Source organism: Rhodamnia argentea, chromosome 11, assembly GCF_020921035.1.
Source record: "Rhodamnia argentea isolate NSW1041297 chromosome 11, ASM2092103v1, whole genome shotgun sequence".
NCBI lineage: Eukaryota > Viridiplantae > Streptophyta > Magnoliopsida > Myrtales > Myrtaceae > Rhodamnia > Rhodamnia argentea.
Genome location: NC_063160.1, coordinates 3,918,328 through 3,943,992, shown reverse-complemented (window position 1 = coordinate 3,943,992; position 25,665 = coordinate 3,918,328). Strand labels below are relative to the sequence as shown.

Here is a 25,665-nt window from a genome sequence, read left to right as displayed (position 1 = left end):
TTTGAGAACTTGCTTGCCAAAAGAATCTCCAGCTAAAGAAAGGACTTAACAAAGAAAATCAAAACCCTGGTGGAATCAAATTAACTGAAGATGCTCGAAGATACATTCCAATAATTGGAATGATAAGACACAATAGTCGGCTCCATTTGTTGTAGGAAAGATTATCAATATTTTTGACAAGTTGCCTCAATCTTCTGCCAAAGTTGTAATGGGGTTTGTCTAGGGGCTGTTTTTTTTTTTTTTTTTTTGCCTTTTGTTAGCCTCAACTAAGCAAGTTGTCGTTTTCTTTTTACCTTTTGTTATCATGGAGCGGTGGCGCTTGCCCAACCCCCGGTCTAATATATTAGTTAGAAAAAGAAACTCCATTTCAAGTATCTCCACAGAATGAAGCATGAAAGGTTGACTGTTTGGTATTAGTTTTTGTCGCAGGAAGAATCATTACATGTGTAACTCAGGCTAACGTGGTATTTTTCTAAGTCAAAAGCATGAGAACACGGCAAAGTCTCCGTCTCGTCTTTGCAAAGCTCCACGTACGTTTCACCGTGTGTCCTCATCAGCTTTGTCCTTCCATATATGAATCGTTGGAAGGGAAGATGTGGCTGAGACAATACTCAAAGTCCTGGTGGCAAGAAATCAGAATAACCGAACAAAATGGATTTGGGTTATGCTTCAGCAAGGGAAAGACCTCATGCAGTGTTTGTTCCCTACCCATCTCAAGGCCATGTCACACCCATCATGCACCTGGCCAAGCTCCTCCACTCCAGGGGCTTCCACGTCACCGTCGTCAACACCGAGCACAACCACCGGCGCTTGATCCGGTCCCATGGGCCGGACTCCGTGAAGGGCCTGCCCGACTTCCGCTTTGAGGCCATCCCCGACGGGTTGCCGCCGTCCGACAGCGACGCCACCCAGGACGTCCCCTCGCTCTGCGACTCGGTAAGGAAGAACTGCCTTGGCCCGTTCCGGGAACTCCTAGCGAGGTTGAACTCGTCCGAGGACGTCCCTCGAGTGAGCTGCGTGATCTCGGACGGCGTCATGAGCTTCGCCATCGAGGCGGCCCAGGAAATTGGAGTTCCTGAGGTTCAGCTCTGGACTGCCTCTGCTTGCAGCTTCATGGCTTATTTGCACTACAGAGAACTTGTCAGGAGAGGGATATTCCCATTCAAAGGTAGGATCTTTTGATTACCCTGCTCTCAAATTTTTTTATCAAATTTTGTATACGAGAGTTGTTCTTGTACTGTTTGATTTCATTTCTCTGCAATCTTGTCATTGTTGGCATTTAGTACCTTGTGTTCTTTATGTGAATGTGACAATCATGTCGTTCTGAATTTCCAGATGAGAACTTCCTCAGCGATGGCACACTGGACACGCCTATAGATTGGATACCCGGCATGAGAAACATCCGGCTGAAAGACATCCCCAGCCACATCAGAACAACCGACCCCGACAGCATCATGTTTGATTTCATGGGGGAAGAATCTCAGAACTGCCTAAGATCCTCGGCCATTGCTTTCAATACGTTCGATGCCTTCGAGCGCGAGGTCCTAGATGCAATCGCCGTCAAATTCCCCTCCATATACACCATCGGCCCGCTTTCTCTGATGGTGACTCGCCACGAGGAGGAGGAGACCGAATCCAAATCCATGAAGTCGAGCCTGTGGAAGGAGGACACAGAATGCCTGCGATGGCTCGACGAAAGAGAACCCAATTCAGTGGTATACGTGAACTACGGCAGTGTGACAGTTATGTCGGGGAAGCATCTGGAGGAGTTCGCCTGGGGGCTGGCGAACAGCAACCACCCTTTTATCTGGATCGTCCGGCCCGACATCGTGAGGGGCGAGCCAGCAACAACCCTGCCCCGGGAGTTCCTGGACGGGATTAGGGGCAGGGGAATGCTGGCGAGCTGGTGCCTGCAGAACAAGGTGCTGAACCACCCTTCGGTAGGGGCATTCTTGACGCACTGCGGATGGAACTCGATGCTGGAGAGCGTGAGCGCAGGAATGCCGGTGCTGTGCTGGCCATTTTTTGCCGATCAGCAGACGAATTGCCGGTACGCCTGCACTGAGTGGGGGATCGGAATGGAGGTTGATCACGAGGTGAGGAGGGAGGAGATTGAGGGGCTGGTGAGGCGAGTGATGGAAGGTGAAGAAGGGAAGAGGATGAGGGAGAGAGCTCGGCACTGGAAGGGAGAAGCTGAAGCTGCAACTTCTGTTGGCGGGTCATCATATGACAACTTCGAAAGGCTTCTTGAGGAACCTCTTGCGTTCAAGAAAGGAGACCCTGCCTAGAATCAAAGGCCCTCTTGGGTTTATTGTGCTTGAATTTTTGTAATTCAGTTCATGCATTAAAGCTTACTTCTCTAGTTAACAATCTACGTATCATTAATTTCTCCAATCTTTTTCAAGTTAGAGATGTGTCGGAGGGTATGGCTCATGATATTACAAATGTAATAGTGCAATTTATTATGGGGGGTAGTTAAAATATCAACCTGTTTTTTTTTTTTTTTATATAAATATTTATTTATGAAAAGAATTATGTGCTAATTTTATGAGTCGATATTTTAGGACTTATAAGATCGTATATATGTTGTGTTATATTGAAGTCAAATTGCATGGCCTAGGAAAATAAAGAATGGTGGCAGGATGGGTTTGAGACGGCTAATCTTGCTCGAAAGTCGGTCCGCTAACATTAAACTATTTCCTAAACCCCGTACCATTGAAGTTGTCGGGTATCTTTCGGATTACTGAATCCGCTATGATTATTATTTTCCTCTAATAATGATTACACTTTTGCTAATAGGATAGACATTGCATAAGTGTAATCATTGTATAAGTGTAATGAATCCACCCGATTTCATTTTCATGGGCCTCCATTTCTTTTCCCCGATAACGAAGCCCATGAATTCAAAATGCCATTTTTCCCTCCAATTTGTGCTCTTGCTCGTCTCTTTCATTTGGATTTCTGGTGTAGCGGCCGCCGGAACCAGCCACCCCGCCGTCCCGCGATCCACCGTGCAAGTCCGCTTCCCGGTGACGGCGCCATAAAGCAGGTAGAAGTTCAATTTATGCTGCTGCGTATGCTGGTGACTCCACTACATAATGTGCATTTGATGATTCTCATGAGAAAGACGTTTGTTCCTGCAAATTACGCCCTTCATTTTGTGATATTTCCTCTGTTCACGAGCACGTTATCGGCTTTATTGAGCATAGCCCTTCTCAAGCCTCCTCGCTGAAACAGGCCATGTGCCAAGTGCTTGTTGAAATGTTAAAGAGAAGCGACGCCGCCGTATATGGACAATCTCCTCCCCTGAGAAGATCTCCGAGGTTTCTCAGTCCGAAAAGCTCCACGGGAGCTCAATGTACGAAGAATGGCGTGCTAAAATCCGATGACGACCGGGTTGACCATTGGGATGCGCTCATTGGTTCGAAGCGAAAGCGTCCTGTGGTAAATACCCAGGTAAGAGACGACCCACGAAGAATTTCAAGGAAAGCGACAGATCTCAGTGATGGTTCGAGGAAAAGCAAGATTCCATGTACTGGGTTGAGAAGATCTCCGAGATTTAGCAGCGGGGTTAGGGAACAAGAAAATTCTCTGCCAATTACTCGGGTAAAAGATTACCCTGAAAAAAATTCAAGTGATGGCTTGGGGAGAAGTATAAATCAACGTGCTGGATTGAGAAGGTCTCCTAGACTGAATTGTGGGATTCAGGAGTTTAGCAGCTTCAATCGATCGTTGAGGATTTCCAATGAGCAGAATATCGCCAGGCAAGTTGAGAGGATCGACCGTAGACTTAAGAGAGAACTTAGGTGCTTGTTAAGGAGAAAGACTGGCGAGGAGGATAAGAAGTATGATCTAGAAGATGAAGTTGATAATAAATGTGAAGTATTTGTAGCAGAAACACAAAGAAGCACTAGAAAATGTGTGCTTAGTCTACCCATCCTTAAAAATGAAGAAAATGGAACAATTAAGACTCTAACTGAGACCAAACATGGAGATGAAGGCGATAAGAATTGCCAAGGTTGGACTAAAGAACAAGAGGCTGCATTACAGAGGGCTTTTTTTTCTGCAAAGCCAACTCCGCATTTCTGGAAGAAGGTTTCAAGATTTGTGAGTTTCTATATTCTGACTCTCTCTTGGACTGTCTTCTTTGTTTCTTTAAGTTTTCAGAAAAATATTTATGTGCGTTTATGGTGGTGCTTATGATGTGAATTTTTTCACACATGTGCAAGGGCATGTATGTTCGACGTGGTTGTCTAAGCTCATGTCTCTCATATCCAACTAGGTTTTTCTACTGGAAGGTTACATAATTTTTGGGGTTGGTTCGCAAATCTTGTTATGATAGGATCACACTTCCTATTTGAATTATCATTGTGGAGTTTGTTAATACTATAGATTTGTCAAGGATGTTGCATGATCTTGATCTGTTTGGCATGACTTTGCTTGAAGTTGACTGGCAAACCTTGGAAAATTTAGAAATTTTATGCCTTTAAAATAAAAAGTTAGGCTATACATTAAAAGTGTCGTACTTATTTTTACCAAAGATTAGGAGTTTATTCCAAAGATAAGTTACATTGATTTAACAACCCCTTATCGTTTGTTGAAAGTGAGTGGATACCATACATTTTTCCTATAACAGGTTACACCCAGTGTTATTTGATTGTGTCTCCTGGTACCATCAGTTGAAAAGAGTTTTAGCTATGCTTGGTATGCTATGTGAAACATACAATGGCTCCAATGTCATCCGGGGAAAGTAAATAGTTTTTAATGATTAATGGGATCTATAACTTAAGCATATCTAGGCTTGTTGAGGCAATTCATTCCTGCAGATGTACGTACTATAGAAGTTTCTGGAACTCATGTCAAGTTGCTTCATGCGGAGGAAAGAAGATCGTGCATTTGTTTACTTTTGGTGGAAGTTTAGCATGCCAAGACAGCTGAAGTGAAAAATAAAGATCAATTTTGTGCAAATTCGAGTTGATTATTATATTTTGCCGTTTATCATACCTTACAAGTTCATGTAATATACTATTGCAGCTATGCATAGAAGGTCTAGCCTAGATTTTGGCGCAATATACAGTATAAATGATATTGATTCCTCAGAAGGCACTACACAAAAGCTATTTCGTTAGGCCGCCCTCTTATGGAACTGTGATCTCAAAGGTTGTTGAAAACTTCACCGTTATTTGCAAAATATCCTTGTTATCTTCTTTTCCAGTAATTTTAGAGATCATAGAAATTCTTCCAGTATATATATGTTAGTGAATACCATAATAGCCCCAGTCACAACACAGCATAACTTACAGCACCAAAACTTACAAGTAGAAGCCACAGCACTGCCATATGAGCTCTAAATATTTATTGTCTAAATACTATCCCTTCAAGAATGAGTGTGGATTTTGCTTTTTAATTTTGCACGAAAGCCCTGTAGCTTGTTTTGACTTCACTGTAAGCTTCTTTATGAATGACCCACTCCATGGTCAAAAGTAGGAGCTAGAATATGATGCTAAATGGACATGATGAGCTGACTTGCTCTGTCATCATTAGTTCTGCCATCATGATTAAGCATGTTACCAGTTTTGTGAGATTTTGTTGTGATTTAAATGGTTTTCTATTCTGCCATCCTTGAATTCTGGATAACATGCCTTTTAATAGTGACTATATCCTAAATAATATGAGTAGGTGATAAATATGTTCTCCTAGGCATCCGCTCGAATACAAAGAGAACCCAAAAGATAACCAAAGGACCCTGGACTGAGAATTCTTCAGATGTTAATCTGTGACGAGCTAAAAACCTAATCATTTCAGGTCAAATTATATTTGATGAGGTATTTTCACTATTTTGAGGATGAGAAGCTGCAGGCCCACGGCTTTGATATACCAACTTAGTATCTTGTTCAGATTACACGAAAATCATATTTGTTAACTGTTAGGATTATTTCGAACTTATGGTCATGCTAACACATTTGTTGCATTAGTACTTTGAGTGTTCCTTTTTTTTTTGGTCTGGCCATTTGCGTGTGAAAAGGGACACAAAACGTCTGAATTTCATCCCCAGCAGGAATTTTGAGTATCATGCATTCTGATGACACCATCTTCATGTTTTCGAATCTAGAGATTATAATGTTGCCCATGCTAAATAGTACTTTTCATAAATTGTCTTAAAGTGGCAGCTGTTTACTTTTGCAATGGTAATAGAGTTCACATTGCTATATTGACGACATTATATCATCAGAACAGCCAAATGTTGGAATCTTTTTCCATTAGCATTAACCATGGTGCTACCTGTATTTCCGCAGTATATTTTCTAGTAGTTCCTGAGGAAATACTTGAGTATGAAGATAATGCAATTAACATGCAAAATGCTCACAGGTACCGGGAAAGTCAGCACAGAAATGTTTTGATAAGATTCATTCGGATCATCTAACCCCAACTCAACCTCGTCCTCGGTCCAGAGCAAATAGAAGGGATGAATCTTGCATCGAACGTTCTCCACTGTCAGCTAGCAAGATTCTTAAATCCCCTAAACCATTGATCAAGAGGCTCAATTCTAAAAAGAAAAGTCTTCTTGCACACAAAACTGTCAGGCAGCTATTACGAAAGCAAAATCACTCAAACCAAACTTGTGGAACAGATTTTTTCTCTGTGCTTGAGCCCAATGTGGATCCTTCTACTGAAGAGTTGACTTCTGTACTTGTGACCCCAGATAACCTACAGAAAATGCAAGGGTCTATTCTGAAATGCGGTGAAAGGTCTTCTTCAGGCAAAGAGAAGCTGGTCTCCAGATTTTGCAGCTCAAGTAGGATACCTCTGATAAGCCCTCCGGTACTAAAGCAGGTTAAAAACAGAGCATTGCATGAGAAATACCTGGATCAATTACATAGCAGAGAAGCAAAGAGAAATTCGGCTCTTGAAGTAAAAGTTACTTCTGGGAAAGCAAACAAAATGGAAGTCGATGCAGAAAAGATGGGTGCAGTTAAAGCTGCTAAGCATGCCTTACTATCTGAGGTGAATGATGCTATTAATCAGATTCGACATCTACAAGGCAATGCTGCAACAGATTCTGATGAGGACGTTCTGGATAGAGGGGATGATGACGATGACGACCTGGATGGATGAACATGTTCTAGATATCTTGCCCTTGTTCTTCAACCTGTTAACTCCAAGCACTTGAGTTAAAAGTAAGTTTGTTCTTTTCTCAAAGAGATTGAAAATAGTTCTTGCTTCTGTTTGTTTTTCGTCCTAACAGATGCATTTGTCCGGCTAGTTTTTCCTTCTGCTGTGACATGTAGCTTATGAGAGTCTCCCTCCCCACTGATGCACTAATATCGCTCAAGAGTTCCTCTTAGTATATTCACCTTCCACCCTATGTCACAACATCTTGAAAGATGTTGGAATATCCTTTCATAAATGCATGCATGCTCAAAAGCACTACTTCACGAGTTTAGGGTGCGGTGCATCTGCTCGACAATGGCGTGTACATTTTTGGGCTTATAATTTTCACGTGATCGTTCAAACTGGTGCCCAAGAGCATGCAATTGGCATTTTCAAGGATGAGATATACCAGGACAGTCTCATACCTGTCCTTCTATATCAGCCAGTTTGCTTTGTTTTCAGTAATGTTGATTACCGAAATTGATGTTTAGTGTGGTTGTTCCAACTAGTAAGAGAGCATACAATTGGCATTTAAAAAGTCGTGACCGTCTCGTACGCTCGGCATATATGAAATCAAGACCCTGGCTTGGAGCGCATGAGTATTTGGCTTTTTAAAAGAAGCCTATGGTGACAGACATGGTAATCTGAATTACTTCTCTTGGTCATCTATCTGTCTTGCCCTGAACTTTGCATCAATTCCCATTGCAATTGTCTCTAAGATAGGAGGCCGAGTTTGTTCGTTGTTTCGCTGGCTCACAGTAGGCCGCAATTTGGTCGCATTCGGTTACGAAATTCGAGTTCCAGCCCCATTCAAACCATGATTGAGACCATCATTGTAAATCGGTATATGGATTATTTGGCGGTGAATGCTTTCATCATCTACAGCAAGCCATAAATTGAACTAATTGAACTAATTGTGTGATACTCACGGGAATCCAACCCCGGACCTCATATTCTCTAGCCTATTGACCTCATACTCCCTATCCCTTTACTAGTAGGGCTGAATGCCTATTGACCTCGTGTTTCTTAATGCCGTTTGTAATTTCCCAGATTTAGTCTTTTTCATCTTTCTTTTCTGTTGTTAGTATCTCTTAACAAAAAAAAAAAAAAAAAAATCAACTACTCTTGTCTTTGTTGAAGTTTGTTTGCAAAACAAATAAAAGTGCCTTTTTTCTTTGTCCCACGTAGGAAAGATGGAAGAGTGCAATATACTTTATTAGTTAGAGGCTATCCTAGTCTTTTAAATAAAGAAATGGACAAGTGGGTTAGAACACAGTATACTAGCGTGCGGGTGTGTGATTATTAGGCATTCTATAGCCGTGGTTCGGAATAGGCACTATTAAGTTATTATTTTTTTCATTTTTATTTTTGGAAAATTATAATAATAAATTAACTTTTGAGTCTTATCGAAACAGTGACAACTGTTCACCCAGGAGTTGCAGTTAATTTAATTTAATTTTTTAATTTGAAATTTTTTATTAATGTCTTATGACATTTGAAGAGGTTTTTTGGACAATGCAGAGTTGCAATTTTTTAGAAGTGACAGTGTTTTAGACAACGAAAGTTTGTGTTAGAATAAACTACTTTTGGACATGAAGAGTTGTGTTCCTTTATTGTTTATGAACTATAATTCTGTTCACTGTTCACTTAACTTTAACTTCCAGGACTTTCATTTTTGTTTTTTCTCAAAAGAAACAGCCTTTTTCTTTTATTATTTCCCTTGATAGATCCTGAAGAAATATCAGAATTGCTATTTGCTATTCTTACCGAGAAAGATATTTGGTTCAAAGTGTGATTCCGTTGGTCATCCAATTCGATCATATTTTCTAACAGTCTTTTGGTTTTTGATATTGTCTATTGAAATTAGACACCAACTGGGAAAGTGCAAAACGAGACAACAATATTCGAAAGTGCCTATGCCCTAAAATTTTAGGGTAAGTTAGTTTGACACCTGATTTAGAGCTTCTTAAAACCTCTTTTTAAGGAGCTGACATGCAATTGGTATGTCCACCCTTTCAGAAGTTATGTAAACTTGAAATGACTGATTTATACAGACATTAGCTTAATCGGACAATAGTCCAAATTTCTAAACATTGTAATTTTGTCAATTCAGTTTTAAATATTTTAATTTTGTCAATTCAGTTCTAAATATTTTAATGTTTTGCCAATTGAATCCATTCCAATCAATTTTGGCCGGAAATTGCTGAAGTGGACATCGACTATCATACGTGGCATTCTCGCGCTAACGTGATTTTTTTTTTTTTTGAAATTTTCTTTATTAATTTTCTTTTTCTTCATGTGGCTGTGACAGTCGGCGGACCCTCACCTACAGTCGGTGAAGTTGGCCTCTCCCGCATCGATTTAGCACCGAATTGATAAAAGTGCAATAGTTTTAGAACTTTTTGAAAATTTTTTTCCTTAGCTTAAGTAACCCTTTAAATTTGCTGGTGCTAGAACAATGGAGTCCTCGCTGCAGATATCATCGCCGAATTCATTTTACTAATTCTTGTGCTAAATATTCTCCCAAAGGTTGATCCTGTCATTCTGCGATGCTTAATTACAACACGCCACGTGGCACACCACGGAGACTACCTTTGCTCCCACATGCCAAGTAGTCCATCTAAGTACGAGGACATACACCGGTCTAATAGATCAAACCCAATGGAACGTGCTCTGACTCTCTGCTTCGTCCTCACTCTCCTCCTCAATCTCCAGCCAGCGGAATCCCCCGATCCGGCATGCCGGAACACCTGCGGCTCGCTGACGGTCAAGTACCCTTTCGGCACTGGCTACGGCTGCGGCTCTCCCCGGTTCCACCCCTACGTGACTTGCTTCCACGCGCAAGACCGCCACGAGCTGGTCTTCGCCACCCACACCGGCTTATACCCGATAACCTCCATATCCTACACAACCTCGACCTTAATCATCTCCCCACCCTACATGTCCACTTGCACCTCCATGAAGCCCTCGCCCAACCTGGGCCTCGACTGGTCCGGCCCGTTCGAGCTCGGATCGTCGACTTTCGTCCTCCTCCATTGCGATCCCTCCACCACCTCCCTCACCGTCAAGGGCTCGCCCATATGCGACCGGAGCTCCCCCAATCTGTGCTCTTCCATGTACGCATGTCCGGCCGTTCTCGCCCTCGGGCTGCCGCCGTTTTCCCCGACCAACACGTGCTGCGTCTATTCCCCGGCGAACTTCGACGGCAAGGGCGAGCTGGACCTTCAGGCCTTGGAATGCAGCGGGTACGCCCCGGTGGTGTCGCTCGGGGACTACCCGACCGACCCGACACAGTGGGAGTACGGGGTGGAGCTGAAGTACACGCAAGGGGCGTTCGAGAGCAACCACATGGACACCAAGTGCCCAACTTGCGAGAACAGTGGCGGGGCGTGTGGGTATGACTCTCCAAGCCTTGCCTTTCTTTGTGTTTGTGGCGGTGGCTATAACACCAGCACGGACTGCAACATATACAATCAGGTGGAGGGGATCATCTGGAGCTCAGCTTCTTTTCCAAGCAGTAAGACTAATTATTATTATTATTTTTTGGGCAAATTTTGTTTTTCGTGTTATATTAATTCACCATAATAATGCAAAAAAGAGAGTGAATTTTGCATGTATATCTCATAATTTCAGGGAAGAATCGTTGGAGCAATTTGGGGTACAGTGGCCTGGTTTTGACTGCTGCGGCCTGTTCCATGAACCAGAGCTTGAGGAAATTATTCTTTCAAGTGGGGATCAATCCGTGAACGAATCTGTAAAGAAACAAGATCATGTCAAAGTGGAGAATAAAGGCTCGCCGGTCGATTCTTCACGCTTGATGAGCATCTTCTCAACTTTTGCATGCATGGGTTTAGGTCCGATTCTTTTGCTGTTGGACATGACATTTGCTAAGGATTTTCTTAATCGACCCACTTGTTTTGATGATCTTCCTCAAGCCATTGCCTAGATAAATCTGTCTATTAGTTCATCACCGGTGCCAAAGCATCCCATGCATCTTGGGGGAGTTATAAAAAAAATCTAAACTTACTGTAATTGTTTCAATACAGTTCTAATCTTTTTTTTTGGCCAATTTAACCCTAAACCTTTTGCATTTGTGCTAATTCAGTTTATTTAGTCGGCTGGTGGTGAAGTGACATTGTTGGCGCCGACATGGCCTTTTTAAAATGCATAATAATTTGAATTATTTATGATGTTTTTTTTCTTTTCTCTTTCCTTTTCTTTAGTTTTTTTCCGCCAATCCTTAGGGCCGGGACGCCCTCGCCACCACCGGGCGAGAGCATCAACCTTGCTTGGTTTGTGCGAGAATCGCGACACCCTCATCCAGTATCAGCAAGGGCCACTAGCCGACCCTCACCGACCCTAAGGGTTGGGGGAAAAAACTAATGGAAAAAAGAAAAGATAAAACTAAAAAATTCATAAAAATTTCAATTTTTTTAAAATGTTATTTAGAAAAGTCCACATTAGTGCCAACAATGCCACATTACCATCGATCGGCCAACTGGACTGAATTGATACAAATGCAAAAGGTTTAAGGCTGAATTGGAACAATTTACAAAAATTATAAAAATAGAAAAATCTTATTAAATGATTTAGTCCATCTGAGGAGACGAATCTTACATTTTCATGAAATGAGAAACATTTTCTTTATAAAAGATAGGAAAAGTTCGTGTTTAAACTTCGAAGAATGCTAGAGAGTTGAGGAATCATCGTGATTTGAAGTGTCGGATATTCAATTTACTTCTGAATTTTAATTTTCATCGCTTAAATATAGTATAATTTACTGAGTTTTTCCATCGAGTTGGAAATCATTTTTGGGTTTGCTTTGGGATACAGAGAGAAATACAAAAAGCTAGAATAAGCTAAAAAATAACAAAAATAAAACTTTATTTTTTGTCATAAATGCCATACAAGTAAGGGAACATTGGAATTGGGAACCATAAAAATCAGCATATAGTTTTTTTTTTTCGATAATCGAGATTTCCCACGTGCAATGGACTATTTCTCGGAGTGGTGGGGGTATGCCAATGCCACCGGGTAAATCCCCAAGACGTGGTCGTTGGGAGTCGAATCTGAGACCTCATGAGTTTAACTGTTTAAGGTCCAAGAAGCTCAACTAACTCGTCCAATGCCCCATTGACTAAAAATCAGAATATAGTTATGTTGTCCTAAATAAATAAATCTTGTTAAGTCCAATAATCTAATGATGCCATATAAATTACCCTGTATTGGTAATTTGCTAGTTTGTACATAATGTACTTCAACTTCTTTACAAGTTTTATCCAATTGCAGAGAAAAGAACTCCTTAAAAATAACTTAACGATATCATTTTCTCTAAGACAAACTTACTTTATTCATATGCATTTGATGCATAGTAGAGAACGCACAAAAATAATAAGTTACTACATCGAACTCAAGAATTTCTTCGTACAAGTTGCTCCAGACTTCTATACGCAACTCTCTCATCTATTGATGCATTTCATTTGATTGTTTCTTAAGTTGAAATATTTTTCAATTAATGTATTCTAATTAACTTCCATTGTAATTTGAGTAACAACTCCTCAAAAGTACTGTCGTGGCGATTGGCCTAGTTGTATGAGGCATGGTCCGGATTTCCTATGCAGTCCGGACAAACCTTGGTCTTGGGTTCGGATCCTACTTGCTCTTCATCTCGGAAAACCTTAATTCAATTCGGCGATTGGGCCTGGAGAGAGCCCTTGACTATATACTTGCTCACATCATAGTGGACTACAATAACAAATTCGCATTTCTAAGAGGTAGTTATCTCTCAAACCGAACATTTCAAAATGGGTATCAGAATCCTCTCGTAATGTCCAAAGGAATCGTGAATGTTGGTTGCTCCTTCCCAACCCGTCTGGTTTCGATCCCAATACTCGCCTCACTCTCAGCCTCAGCCTCCTGCTACAGGAACTAGCATCTTGATCATCTCTGCACCATCATCTGATGAAGTTAAACTGAAGCTAAGTCAATCTGTATTGATCATAAGATCAGATGTATCTCGGCGGACGGGAGAAGGGGGATTAGCCCAGTAATATCATCACGACTCTCAATGTCATGGGCAGTCTTGGAGGGGTGCGAAATGTTGTTGAAATCTCCTCCAAAGTGGCCAAGCCAATCACCTGCTTCGTGTTTTCAGCTCCATCGGCGGATGGTTCTCAGCATACCGAGTACCGACATGCCTCAGAATTCATGCTGAACTGGAAAGGGAAACAATGTTCATCACAATGGCATAAATTTGCTTCATGTACTGTGAAAACAGCATCACAAGCAAATATTGCAACAGTAATCCGGCGAAATTCACGACGAAACCAAAAGATTCGTCTGTAACGCAATATCTCAAGGACACTAGGAAATATTCCCCATAGTATCAGCCTTACTCTTCATAAACTCAATTTTGCTGAACCTACACAGCTTAAATTAATCCACATATGTGCACATCATACATAAAATTTGGACAAGCAAGCTGCAGAAGGCTGGTTCATTATGAATTCATTGCCGACTCTCAGTCCACCTTCTCGCCACTGGTTTGATTTTCCTTCTTAGGTGTGAGGAGTGGATCGATGAGGAACGCCTCAATGTGTTTGTACATCTCTTTCGGCTTCTCTTTATTTATTGCATGACCACAATCCTTTATAACCACTAATCGCCCGTCTTCATCCAAATGCCTGGCCAAAGTCATTCGCACGATTAACAAAAATAGATCCTCCTGATACTTGATGCCTATGAACAGTGAGTTTTTAACTGAATTGGTCAGATGATTAAGAACATATTGGCTCCGAAGATTCGTTTTCATCCCATGATGATGTTCATACAAGTTTTCTTGTTGGAGAATCAAGCTTCTGAAGATAGTAGAAAAACCAAAGCAAAGCGTAGGAGGGGGAACCTCTTTAATCTGTGACCTAATTCCAATGGAAAGACTTTATCATATTCCCCCCAGATTATCAGTGCTGGCTGCATCAGGAAAGATCAATGGCTTGAGAGGATGCCATGGAAGAGAGAAGATAACGCCAAAATCGACGTAAATATGTAATGAGTAAATTGTGTGAGTCCGATAGAGATTACAGAGATTCCAAGAGAAAGAAACCTGAGTTATTGTGGGAAGATCAGACATCTTCCTATCTTTGTACAAGGCATAGACCAGCCCTGTCCTTTCTTGAAGGTGCTCCTTCCACATAACCTGCAGAAAAATCATGGCGACCTTTCTTGAAATGCCACAGAACTCGAGTGATTGAGATAAACTTTTCGTAGATTAATGCCCCTGAGAAACATAATCAGTTAAAATCTAAATGTTTGGCATTTCATAAGTTAGTTGAAACAGCACAGCTAATGCGAGATCGATGACGGTGAGAGTTAGCACTTTGTATGACAAGTGGCAGTTAAATCTCTACGGTCTTCATAGCTAGACATCTTGTGTAGTCTCAGTTCACAAGAAACAAGCTACTTATTCATTTTGTCTAGTGTCCGGAATGTTCCATACAGACGTGATTTGTGGACTAAACGCACCAAATGCCAGATTCCTCGGCCTCAAATATGGGTAAGAGGGAACAGAGCTGCAACAGTCTGGGGCAGAATGCTGAATGGTGATGACCCTATTCTCTAAAAGCAGAGGCGTTTCTATTTGCGGAAATTCGTTTTGCTAAACATCCACATAAAAATAACAAACACTCCAGAGCTGCTAAGACAAGGAAAGAAGCATTCTTCAGTTACAGAATGTAATCCGACCGATAAATTGCTAATCTTGAGCAATAGAAATGTCAAACAAGACTACTCTGAGTATGGACAAGAAGTGGCTTAGTCAATAGCATAGAAACACAGGAGAGCCATGTCGAGAATCAACTTCCCCATTCAATGTAGCTATTACCTGATAATCAACTGTACAAAACTTCCAGCAAGAATCAGGACAAGGAAGTGTGCGAATTACACCGGTAAAGTCAACAAAGACTGAACACTTTGGCATCAACTAAACTCAGTTTCAGCGGCAATGTGCAGAGACACAGACGTGCAGCCGAGAGAATTGTAACTTTTTGTCGACTTACATTGATAAAGTCCTGCGCAATGCAAGTGGGCATTCTCCTCACTGGCTTGTGAAAGGCAACCTTGAACATCTCCTTCATCTTCTCTGGCGTCTGCGGTAACAGAAAACTCAAGGCCTCGTCCACGGTCTTCACCTGCCGAGACGACATTGTGCCAAGACTCACTTAGTTCCACTTACCGCTAGTATCAAGAAACAGCAAGACACGCACTGAACTCCAAAAGCAATGCATAAAAGTTTCAAAGCAGCTTTTGCAATGTGATTGTCATTCATTGACAACGAATCTATGTAATGTTTTTTGGCTCACCGGAAACATACCATCCTCCATGTCCTTCTCCTCCATACACACCCCTGCGCAGCACAGGACCAACTTCTCCACCATCTCCGGGAACTGCGCCGCCAAGCTATACGCCACGAACCCGCCGTAACTTATCCCCACCACGTTCGTCTTCCACACTCCCTGAGCCTCCAAGACTCCTGTAAAACGGGTCAAATGATGATTCGAGACATGTCCTGCTCTGAGTCATGCGCTATGCTATCCTGTCGTGTCAAAAAAGTTGTACCTGCGACGCACTGAGCCTGAAACAGCTCGGTCCGCTCCGGACGGGCCGTGTAGGAGTTGCCGAAGAACAAGAGATCAGGCACGTACACGTTGAACCGGGCGACGAAGGGCGAGATGAACTCGTTCCACTGCCACATTGCGTTGGCTCCGAGGCCGTGCAAGAGGAGCAAGTTGGGCTTGTTGGGCTCGTACGCCTTGGGGACCCAACAGTGCATGACCGTGCCGTCGCCGAGGTCGGTGGTGGTCGGTTTCAGGCCCGCCCGGGAAAAGGAGAAGCGAAACCATCGGTCGCACGTCGCTGCAAAGCTGAAGCACTTTGCCATCAAGATTCGGTTCTGTTCTCGAGGTTTTTCCCGAGGAGTGGGTCGCTGTTGGTGCCTTGAGGACGGATTGGATCGAAACAAATTGTGGGTTTGATCAAACTATGAAGAGGGTGCATTTTTTTATTTCTCAAGAATGCGATGCTATTGGACTTAGCAGAGAAGAGATGAAGATTCGCGCAATCTGCTGAGTGATTAGGTATCTTCTTGAGCCTGCTGATTTTGGTGTTTAGTGGGATGAAGATTAAAAGGAGCTTTCCTTGTTTATGACTTCAAAAGTTAAAACAATAGATGGAGTGGGTAGTTTTTAGCTTTTCCCTAATGAACTTTCGGTCTCTAAAATTCATTCGAAAAGTTTGACAAAAAAAAAAAAAAAACAAAAATCATTCGAAAAGATTAGGATATTTGGCAATTTTTTTAGGGAAAATTTCAAATAAGGGCTTAAAATGTCTCATTTTCTCAAATAAGAGCATGAAGTGGATTTTATTTCAAATAAGAGTATGAAGTGACCAAATCGTCTCAAATAATGACTCATAGTAGACTATATTTCAAATAAGAGTCTAAAATGATCATATCGATCTTGAAAAAGGCATGACCTCGTCGGTCTAAGAGCATTTTCATCCTTTTATTTTTTTTCCTTTTTACTTTTTCTTTTCCCTTCCTCGACCATTGCTGGACAAGCGGAGGTCGCCGGACTCAGGTGAGGGCTACCCTAGTCGGCCGAGCGAGGGCGGCCCTCGCTTGGGATAGCCACACAAGTGAGAGTGACCCTCACCCGAGATCTTTGATGGCCAGCGTTGGCCGACTATGGCTAGGGAGGGAAGAGGAAAAAAAGAAAAGAAAAGAAAAAAGAAATAAAAAAATTGAAAAATACATATATACTTATAAATTTTTTTTACTAAAATACCCCTTCTCTGATTGTCGGAATAGTCACTTGCATGTCGATTTGCCAAAGGGCCTTATTTGAGATGATTTGGCTACTTCATACGTATACCCTTATTTGAAATTATTTGACCACTTTATGTCATTATTTGAGTTGATTTGGCTACTTGAAACAAGGTTCAATTTAAATCTTTATATAAAAAATGAGAACACTTTATACCCTTATTTTGAAGCTTTTATCCGAAACGTATATCAACAAATTGCGTCGAGGAACAACACTTACTATATTGATTATAGAAAAAAGTTCATGGTCTACATATTATATAGATTAAGTCGATCTCAATCATTGATAAGGTGGGTCGCACAGTGAGATTCACATTATTAATGGTTGATAAAACATTGAATTATTTGAGCCTTTTGGTTTGTGCTTACCATCATGGTGATTGGCCTAATCATTCATGTCATACTACTATTGGCATAAATTTGTTTTGTGTCCTATGAGTACTGTACATGACTTTTGACACTTAAGTGAAGTCAGCAAAAAATTTTGGCATTAACGTGAGCGCCGTACACAACTTCTAGTATTTAAGTGAGCTGGCGAAAATTTTTGGCACTAAAGTGAGTTGATGTACATAACTTTTGCCACTTCTAGCGTCATTTTCCCGTGAAAGCCGTATTACAAGCAAAGATTACAACACTAGTCTAGCAGAATTCACAATGTACCCAAAATTATAAGTAATTCCCCATATTCCGGGCCTTGCTCTTCACCGGTCCAATCTGTTGAACTATGTTTCTTCTAATTACATAGCTTCTTGCATAACTTGGATAAGCATGCTGCAGAAGGCTGATTCTGGCTATAAGTTCATTTCTGACTCTCGGTCCACCTAACGGCCATCGGTTTGATTTGCCCTCTTAGGTGAAAGGAGTGGTTCGACTTTTGCGGCACTTAAGTGAGCGAAAAAAAATTATGGCATTCAAGTGAATGCCGTGCAGAAGTTATGACACTCCCGTTGTACTTATCCCCGACTTCATGTGTGCGAACACTTCTTTCTGCTTTCCATCCATCGCATGACCGCAATCCTTTATGACCGCTAATTGTGCGTTTTCATCCAAATGCCTGGCCAAAGTCGTTTGAACAATTGGAAAAAAGAAGCACAATATTCCATCAAAAATTTTACCAAGAGCCATTCAGCAAAGACAGATCTGATGCGAGATTGATGACAGTGAGAGTTAGCACTTTGTATAACAAACCGCTGTTTAATGTCCACTGGCCTTCACAACTGTACATCTTGGTTTAGTCTCAGTTCACAAGGAACAAACTACTTTGTTCATTTTCATCTAGTGTCTGAAATGTTCTTTGAGTCGATATTCGAGGACTAAATGACACGAATGCAATATTCCTAGACCTCAAATATGGGTTAGAGGGAACAAAGCCGCAATAGTCGAGGGCAGAATGTTGAACGGTGTTTACTTTTGTTCTCAAAAAGCAGAGGCCTTTCTATTTCTGATACCTCCTAATCTTGAGCAAAAAAATGTGAACAAGACTACTATGAGTATGTTCAAGAAGTGGCTTCCCCATTCGATGTAGCTATGATCTGATAATTAACTGTACAAGCTTCCATTCTGAATCAGGAAAAGGAAGTGTGACAATTCTGCTAGCAAGGGAAACGAAAACTGAGCACTTGGCTTCAACTAAACTCAGATTCCTAGACAATGTGCGAAGGCACAAACGAGCAGCTGAGAGATTGTAACTTTTCGTCTACTTACATCGATGAAATCCTGCAAAAAGCAAGTGGGCACATTCCTCACAGGCTTGTACGTCTCGGGGATCCAACAGTGCCTGACAGTGCCTTTGTCGAGGTCGGTGGTGGTCGAATTTAGGGCCTCCCGGGAAAAGGAGAAGCGCAACCATCAGTCAAATGTCGCTGCGAAGCCGAAGCACTTTGCCATCAAGATGTGGTTATCCTGTTGGCTCTTTTGTGGGGTATATTCCTGAGGTTTTCTGAGGATTTGGAACTATCTGCTATCACATGCCGCGAGCAGCCACTGTCTAGCCACCACTTGTTTTTCTTCAAAATCACCTTCAATCACAAAAATCCTCATCTTTTCTTTGGTACCCGTGTAAGCTTGAGTCCTTTCTTGTTAGCATTTGGGTCACAAGAAATGGCCGGGTTTGATCAAGAAATGAAGAGGGAGATTATGTCAATCTGCTAATGGCGGCATTTTCTTTAGTCTGCTGATTTTAGTGTTTACTGGGAAGAGCCAAAAGGTTTTGGAAGAGCCGATGACAGGAGGACTTTGAAGCTCTTAGTTAGGACACAAGTCATCAAGAGCAGGGGAGGCAGTAGCCCTTTCTATATGGACTGTAGTGCATGGTCTATACATTACGTAGCTTTGAAAAAAATTTAATATTTTGATTTTTCCTTATGATTCAAAATGACATGAAAATTTTCTGCACAAAAAATTTGAAAAAAATTGTCCAAAATGTCCCGAGCTAATTGCATATTTGCCAATTCAGTCATAAATTTTTCAATTTTATCAATTGAGTCATAAACCTTTTGATAATTTGCCAATTGAGTCAATCCCGCCAATTTACCTCGAAAAAGGCGTATGTGGATACCAAGTTACAGCCAGCCGGCGCTAAAGTGGACGCCGGAAAATCAAATGGTGACGGTGATATTTTATGTTATTTTTGTTTCTGGGGAAAATTGCACCAAATCGGAACACTCATTAGCTCGACGACACTGACCCAAATCAGTTGCTCACTCAAATTTAATAAGCCCTAATTCAGATCTCCCAAATTCGTCGCTCACGTTCAGGACTCATCAATCCCGCAAGGGACCTCAACGACAAAGACTTGGTGGAGCAGAAGGAGGACGAGCCACAGTCATGCGGTTCGTCGAGACCCGATTCGAGACAAAGACCCGATTCACCACCTAGTCGAGGCTCCATTCGACCTTGAGGTTTCGTAGCGAACGCGATATTTTGCTGTCCCGATATGCTTGTGTTGTGAGCACTTAGCAAGCACGATAAATAGTATAAAGACCACAACCTAGTCGAGACTCTATTCGACCTTGAGATTCCGTAGCGAACGCGACATTTTGCGGTCCCGACATGCTTGTGTTGCGAGCACTTAGCAAGCACGATAAAATGTATGTTTTAGTGGTCCCCAACTAAGTGTGTTTTTGACCAAAAAAAAAAAAAAAAAAACTTAAAGTGTTGTCGGCACTGAGCAGATTTGTCCTCAATATATAGCGACTGTCTTTTACATGTGCACGGTCCATTCTGCCTTCACAGTCAAGGGGGAATCTGATATTGGTTCGCACGTGTTGATCTCATCAAAATAACATCGTGAGTGAAGACTATTTGTTACTCCGCACAATATTATATTATTATTCAACCTATTCAATCTTCCATTCTAGATTGCATTGTTAGCCCCAACAGGAAGTACTGTCGGGTGATTTTTTTTTATTATAACTGATAAATTACGTGGATGATGTTTCTATCTCATAAACATGAAGCTTGCTTGAAAGATTCAAAATGAGAAATGTTACAATATCACAACAATTAGGACCATGGAGGAGAATTTAAAAACCAAAACTTCGCTAAACATTATGATGAAAATGGGCTGGAACATAATTTCTCTACAGCTTACACTCTCAACAAAATGGCGTCGCTGAAAGATGAAATTGCTCTCTACAGGAAATGGTGAGGATCATGATGATCGAAAGTGGCATTTTCTACCTATTTTTGGGTAGAAGGAGTTGCTACTGCTTGCCCTATCATGAACATGGTATTATTGAGACCTATGATGGAGAAACGTCGATACGAAATCTTCAAAGGTAGAAAGCCCATCATATCATATTTTCACATGTTTGGATGCAAATGTTACATTCTCAAGAACATGAATGACAATTTTGGAAAATTTGACGCGAGGGCAAGTGAAGGTATTTTTCTAGGCTACTTAACTTCCAGCAAAACTTGTCGTGTGTTCAAAAAAAGAATCATAGGTAGTTTAATAATCCATAAACCTGAAGTTCAAGGATAATCAGAAAGGCACACAAGCTGATGATAGTGGAGAAGTCATGCAATACCTGCACCAGCTAATGATAGATATCAACATCATCAATCGAGTGCAAGAGTGTTCAAATTGAATGCAGATTCCTAAAGAATGGAGAAACATCTCTAAGTTTTAATGATTCCCAAACCATCCTTGTTATAATATCTTTTATGTTAAGTGCAATTATCAAGGACTACAACGCTACGTGATATCCATTGTGTGAAGATCGCCTAGTGTCCTGATGCGTTTTCTTATAAACAGCACCGACGGCCTTAAAGATCCCCTGATGATGACGTTTGTGTCAAAGCTATAAAGATCATGTCATCGGTGATGTTTGAACATTGACCATGTGAGGATGTTCATTGAAGATAAAAATTATAGCCGTTGTGAAAATTCAGATACTTAGAAATTTCTTTTACTAAAATACCACTTCTCTAACGGTCGGAACAGTCACATCCTCATCTAATGGCCAAAATTCCTTATTTGAGACGATTTGGCTACTTTAGGCCCTTATTTGAGATGATTTGGCCACTTCAGGCCCTTTTCAAACAAGGTCCAAGGTCCGTTTTAGGTCCTTATTTTTTTTAAAAAAAAAGGAGAACACTTCAAGCCATTATTTGCAATTTTTCCTAATTTTCTTTTTTTGACACTAAAAGGTCTCAAACTTGTACCATTGTGATACATTTATCAAGGTTGCGTCAATGAGCACTGCTAGAAATCTATCCAAATGGACGTTGAAAAGCAAACTGTGTTGAGATGGCGCACGCGTGACTTAAGTGAAATAAAAACGTTGGTTGTTTTGGCTGAAAATTCATCTGACGGAGAATAAAAGAACTATGAGATTTTTTTTTTATGGTTTTCCCCTTTCTTATAAATAGCCAGATTCTACAATGGAACTTGTAATGGTTACTTCTCATGCATCTTGATAACACCTGTTAGGTCGAACCCCATGCCCGCCTCACTACCTCAGCCTCCTCCTACAGGAACCAATGTCTTGACCAACTCTCCACCATGATCTGATCAAGTTTAGCATCTGTATTAATCATGGTAAGGGTAAAGTTATCGATTTAACCTCCAGCAGAGCGGCGATGCCAATCGCCTGCTTCATGTTTTCAGCTCCATCAGTGCGCGGTTCTCAGAATATTGCTGTTCAGAGTACCCAAATGCCACAGAATTCATGCTGAACTGGAATGGAAGAAAATGTTCATAGCGATGGCATAAATTTTCTTTGTGTACTTTGAAAGCAGCACTGCCAGTAAACATTACAACACTAACCTAGCTGAATCCACAATGAAACCAGAAATATACATATGTAACGCAACATCTCGAGGAGAAAAATGCAAATATTCCGCATGCTACGGGCCTTGCTCTTCATCGGTTCAAAATGTCGAACTTTATTTCTTCTAATTACATAGCTTATACTAACATGTATATAACCTGGACAAGCATGGTGCAGAAGGCTGATCCGACTACAAATTTCGTTGATGACTCTCAGTGCACCTTCTGCCCTTTGGTTTGATGTGCCTTCTTGGGTGAAAGGAGTGGATCTACGAGGAACGACTTGATATGTTTGTACATCTCTTTCAACTTCCCATCGAACGCATGACCGCAATCTTGTATAACCACTAACTGCGCGTTTTCATCCAAATGCCTGGCCAAAGTCATTCGAACGATGGAAAAAAAGAAGAAGCAGGTTATCCCATCAAGAAAATTTACCAAGAGCCATCCGGCAAAGACAGATCCTCCTGGAATTTTGATGAACATGAACGTTGAATGTTTGAACTGAAGGGGTCTTACATGATTAAGAACACTTCAGTTCTGAAGATTTGTTTCGATATGATTATGGTGTTTATACGAGTGCTTGTTAGAGAATCAATCTTCTAAAGAAAGTAGAAAAACCAAAGCAAAGCGTGGAAGGGAAACCTCTTTAATCTGTGACCCAATTCCAATGGAAAGACTTTATCATATTCTGCCCAGATTATCAGTGTCGGCTGCATCAGAAAAGATCCACGGCTTGAGAGAATGTCCAAAGAAGAGAGAGGATATACCGAGTCAATTGCATGAGTCCGATCGAGCGGACAGAGATTTCGAGAGAAAAGAAACCTGCGTTATCTTGGGAAGGTCAGACATCTTCCTATCTTTGAATAAGGAATTGATCAGCCCTGTTCTTTCTTGCTGGTACTCCGTGCACATAACCTGCAGACAACCATGGTGATCTTTCTTGAAATGCCACAGAACTCGAGCGCTCGAGATGACCTTTTCGAAGATTGGCCCGTGAGAAGTATCATCAAACAAAGACTAAATATTTAGTTCTTCAAGGGTTTGTCGAAACAGCACATCTGATGTGAGACTAATGACAGCAAGAATTAGCACTTTTTTATCACAAGCTGCCGTTTAATCGCTACTGGCCTTCACAACTAGACATCTTGTGGAGTCTCAGTTCACAAGGAACTAACCAATTGTTCATTTAATCTATTGCCTGAAATGTTCATTGAGTCGAGATTCGGGGACTAAACGACACCAATGTAATATTCCTAGACCTCAAATACGGGTTAGAGGGAACAAAGCCGCGATAGTCAAGGGCAGAATGCCGAATGGTCATTTTTGTTCGACCAAAAGTTCGCATCCTTGCGTGTGTACAAACTCTCATGGAATCGCCAGATAACATGGTGTTTACTCTGTTCTCCAAAAGCAGAGGCCATAAAACCACAGGTGAGCCACGTAAAGATTCTACTTCCCCATTCAATGCAGCTATCACCTGATAATTAACTGCACAAACTTCCATTCTAAATCAGGAAAGGGAAGCGTGAGAATTCCGCTAGCAAAGGAAACGAAAACCGGACACTTGGCTTTAACTAGACTCAGATTCCTAGAAGATGCGATAAAACACAAAAGCGCAGCTGAGAGATTTGTAACTTCTTGCCTACTTACATCGATGAAATCCTGCAAAAAGCAAGTGGGCACAAACCTCACAGGCTTGTTTAAGACGACCGTGAGCATCTCTTTTATCTTCTCCGGCGTCTGTGGTAACATGATACTCACAGCCTCGTCGATGCTCTTCACCTGCCAGACGACATTGCCCAAAGACTCACTTAGTTCATTATCACAAGTATCAAGAAATAGTAAGACACGCACAGAAGTCCCCACAAGTAGTTTCTGCAACAGGATTACAGCTCCGGAAACGAGTCTATCTAATGTTTGTTGGCCCACCTGAAACATGCCATCGTCCATGTCCTTCTCCTCCATACAAACCCCTGCAGCGCACAGAACCAACTTCTCCACCATCTCCGGGAACTGCGCCGCCAAGCTATACGCCACAAACGCGCCGTAGCTTCCCCCGAACACGTTCGTCTTCCTCACTCCCTGAGCCTCCAAGAGTCCTGCAAAACGGGTCAAATGCCGATCCGAGTCAGTCTTGCTCAGAGTCGTGCGCTATCCTGTCTGTCAGAAAGTAGACCGTCCTACCTGCCACGCACTGAGCCTGAAACTGCTCGGTCCGCTCCGGCCGGGTCGTGTAGGAGTCACCGAAGAACAGGAGATCAGGCACGTACACGTTGAATCTCGCCATGAAGCGCGAGATGAACCCGTTGAATTGCCACTTCGCATTGGCTCCGAGGCCGTGCAAGAGGAGCAAGTTGGGCTTGTCGGGCTTGTACGTCTTGGGGACCCAACAGTGCATGACCGTGCCGTCGCGGAGGTCGGCGGTGGTCGGTTTCAGGCCCGCCCGGGAGAAGGAGAAGAGCAACCATCGGTCAAACGTCTCTGCAAAGCTGAAGCACTTTGCCATCGAGATGTGGTTATCTTTGTTTGCTATTTCCTGGGTATATATTCTGGAGGTTCTCTGAGCAGTGGGTCGCTTCTGGAGGGCTGATTAGATCGAAAGAAATGGCGGGCTTGACCAAGAAATGAAGAGGGTGTTTTCTTTACTTCTCTCTTAAGTATGCGATGTCAATCTGCTAATGGCGGAATTTTTATTCGGTTCGCTGATTTTGGTGTTTACTGGGAAGAAGATTCAAAGGAGCTTCTTGATTAAGACTTGAAAAGTCAAAAACGGACAAGAGTGGCCTCAGAGAGACAAAGGTTTTGGAAGATTTCTTCGTCGGACTGCTTCCGTGATGACAAAATGAAGGGCATAAAGACACGTTAAGTGTCAATATTTGTGTACGATGCTTATTTTAGTCCCAATATTTATTTTTTTTATCACGTGAGTGCCAAATGAAAAAAAAACGATCATTTTGGCGCCAACGGTCAGAAATTCCGGCGGCCTTACAGGAGTTGATACTTAAATAATCATTTTTCAAAAAGCTTGTCACTTTAGTGATAAAAAAACGATTACTTTAGTGCTAAATCGGAAAAAAAAAATGATCATTTTAATGTCAACAACAAGAAATTTCGGCGACCTCACCGAAATTGGCACTTAAATAATCGTTTTTGAAAAAAAAATTAACACTTAAGTTATCAAAAAAAATATTGGCATCAAGTGAGCGCTGAACACAAGTATTGACACTTGTTTCTTTTGCCCAAAATGAAGGAACAAACTATTTCAGCCAATGTAAGGAGGAAAATTATTTGGCGAATACGATCTATGTAATAAAGTATGGCATTTGACGTGTAGACAAAGAGATATATGTTACTTAAT

The 25,665-nt window shown here is 41.6% G+C and overlaps 5 protein-coding genes across 9 annotated transcripts; 3 read left to right on the top strand and 2 right to left on the bottom strand.

Moving 5' to 3' along the window:
* The first annotated feature begins 606 nt into the window (after positions 1-606).
* On the top strand, positions 607-2,336 carry LOC115739411 (linamarin synthase 2-like). The gene is made up of 2 exons (XM_030672487.1): positions 607-1,168; positions 1,336-2,336. Exons 1-2 carry the CDS (start codon positions 652-654, stop codon positions 2,286-2,288), a joined length of 1,470 nt encoding a protein of 489 aa, XP_030528347.1. The 5' UTR covers positions 607-651; the 3' UTR covers positions 2,289-2,336.
* A 507-nt stretch (positions 2,337-2,843) lies between these two features.
* Positions 2,844-7,224, top strand: LOC115739409. Of its 2 annotated transcripts, XM_030672484.2 has the most exons (3): positions 2,844-3,049; positions 3,210-4,107; positions 6,370-7,224. In XM_030672484.2, the coding sequence occupies exons 2-3, from the start codon at positions 3,241-3,243 to the stop codon at positions 7,114-7,116; spliced, it is 1,614 nt and encodes a 537-aa protein (XP_030528344.1). In that variant the 5' UTR covers positions 2,844-3,049; positions 3,210-3,240; the 3' UTR covers positions 7,117-7,224. The 2 variants fall into 2 exon arrangements, with proteins under 2 accessions (XP_030528344.1, XP_048127986.1); XM_048272029.1 differs by lacking the exon at positions 2,844-3,049 and having other exon boundaries at positions 3,126-4,107.
* A 2,463-nt stretch (positions 7,225-9,687) lies between these two features.
* On the top strand, positions 9,688-11,140 carry LOC115739413. Its single transcript, XM_030672488.2, has 2 exons — positions 9,688-10,669; positions 10,786-11,140. Exons 1-2 carry the CDS (start codon positions 9,757-9,759, stop codon positions 10,896-10,898), a joined length of 1,026 nt encoding a protein of 341 aa, XP_030528348.2. The 5' UTR covers positions 9,688-9,756; the 3' UTR covers positions 10,899-11,140.
* Positions 11,141-13,376: 2,236 nt separating this feature from the next.
* On the bottom strand, positions 13,377-18,967 carry LOC115739416 (2-hydroxy-6-oxononadienedioate/2-hydroxy-6-oxononatrienedioate hydrolase-like). Of its 3 annotated transcripts, none has more exons than XM_030672496.2 (7): positions 18,909-18,967; positions 15,766-16,079; positions 15,510-15,679; positions 15,207-15,338; positions 14,255-14,347; positions 14,054-14,121; positions 13,377-13,835 (listed from the first exon to the last, which is right to left on the bottom strand). In XM_030672496.2, exons 1-7 carry the CDS (start codon positions 18,914-18,916, stop codon positions 13,673-13,675), a joined length of 948 nt encoding a protein of 315 aa, XP_030528356.1. In that variant the 5' UTR covers positions 18,917-18,967; the 3' UTR covers positions 13,377-13,672. The 3 variants fall into 3 exon arrangements, with proteins under 3 accessions (XP_030528356.1, XP_030528357.1, XP_030528359.1); XM_030672497.2 differs by lacking the exon at positions 18,909-18,967 and adding an exon at positions 15,032-15,042 and having other exon boundaries at positions 15,521-15,679; positions 15,766-16,178; XM_030672499.2 differs by lacking the exon at positions 18,909-18,967 and having other exon boundaries at positions 15,249-15,338; positions 15,766-16,178.
* A 3,240-nt stretch (positions 18,968-22,207) lies between these two features.
* LOC125312447 (2-hydroxy-6-oxononadienedioate/2-hydroxy-6-oxononatrienedioate hydrolase-like) lies at positions 22,208-24,847 on the bottom strand. Of its 2 annotated transcripts, XM_048272188.1 has the most exons (7): positions 24,492-24,847; positions 24,237-24,406; positions 23,958-24,089; positions 23,130-23,222; positions 22,950-23,017; positions 22,824-22,862; positions 22,208-22,677 (listed from the first exon to the last, which is right to left on the bottom strand). In XM_048272188.1, the coding sequence occupies exons 1-7, from the start codon at positions 24,811-24,813 to the stop codon at positions 22,518-22,520; spliced, it is 984 nt and encodes a 327-aa protein (XP_048128145.1). In that variant the 5' UTR covers positions 24,814-24,847; the 3' UTR covers positions 22,208-22,517. The 2 variants fall into 2 exon arrangements, with proteins under 2 accessions (XP_048128145.1, XP_030528358.1); XM_030672498.2 differs by lacking the exon at positions 22,824-22,862.
* Positions 24,848-25,665: the final 818 nt, after the last annotated feature.

Bases quoted from the DNA above. Each gene is read 5' to 3' on its own strand.
- LOC115739411 (XM_030672487.1), top strand. From the start codon at position 652: ATGGATTTGGGTTATGCTTCAGCAAGGGAAAGACCTCATGCAGTGTTT. The intron at 1,169-1,335 runs GTAGGATCTTTT...CTGAATTTCCAG, and splicing joins AGGGATATTCCCATTCAAAG to ATGAGAACTTCCTCAGCGAT.
- LOC115739409 (XM_030672484.2), top strand. From the start codon at position 3,241: ATGTGCCAAGTGCTTGTTGAAATGTTAAAGAGAAGCGACGCCGCCGTA. The intron at 4,108-6,369 runs GTGAGTTTCTAT...AAATGCTCACAG, and splicing joins GGAAGAAGGTTTCAAGATTT to GTACCGGGAAAGTCAGCACA.
- LOC115739413 (XM_030672488.2), top strand. From the start codon at position 9,757: ATGCCAAGTAGTCCATCTAAGTACGAGGACATACACCGGTCTAATAGA. The intron at 10,670-10,785 runs GTAAGACTAATT...TCATAATTTCAG, and splicing joins CTCAGCTTCTTTTCCAAGCA to GGAAGAATCGTTGGAGCAAT.
- LOC115739416 (XM_030672496.2), bottom strand. The intron at 15,339-15,509 runs GTGAGCCAAAAA...TCGTCTCGGCAG, and splicing joins TGGAGGATGGTATGTTTCCG to GTGAAGACCGTGGACGAGGC. The intron at 13,836-14,053 runs GTTCCCCCTCCT...GACTTTGGCCAG, and splicing joins TTAGGTCACAGATTAAAGAG to GCATTTGGATGAAGACGGGC.
- LOC125312447 (XM_048272188.1), bottom strand. From the start codon at position 24,813: ATGGCAAAGTGCTTCAGCTTTGCAGAGACGTTTGACCGATGGTTGCTC. The intron at 23,223-23,957 runs GTAAGTAGGCAA...GGTTGTCTGCAG, and splicing joins TTTTGCAGGATTTCATCGAT to GTTATGTGCACGGAGTACCA. The intron at 22,863-22,949 runs GTTTCCCTTCCA...CACCATAATCAT, and splicing joins TTGGGTCACAGATTAAAGAG to ATCGAAACAAATCTTCAGAA.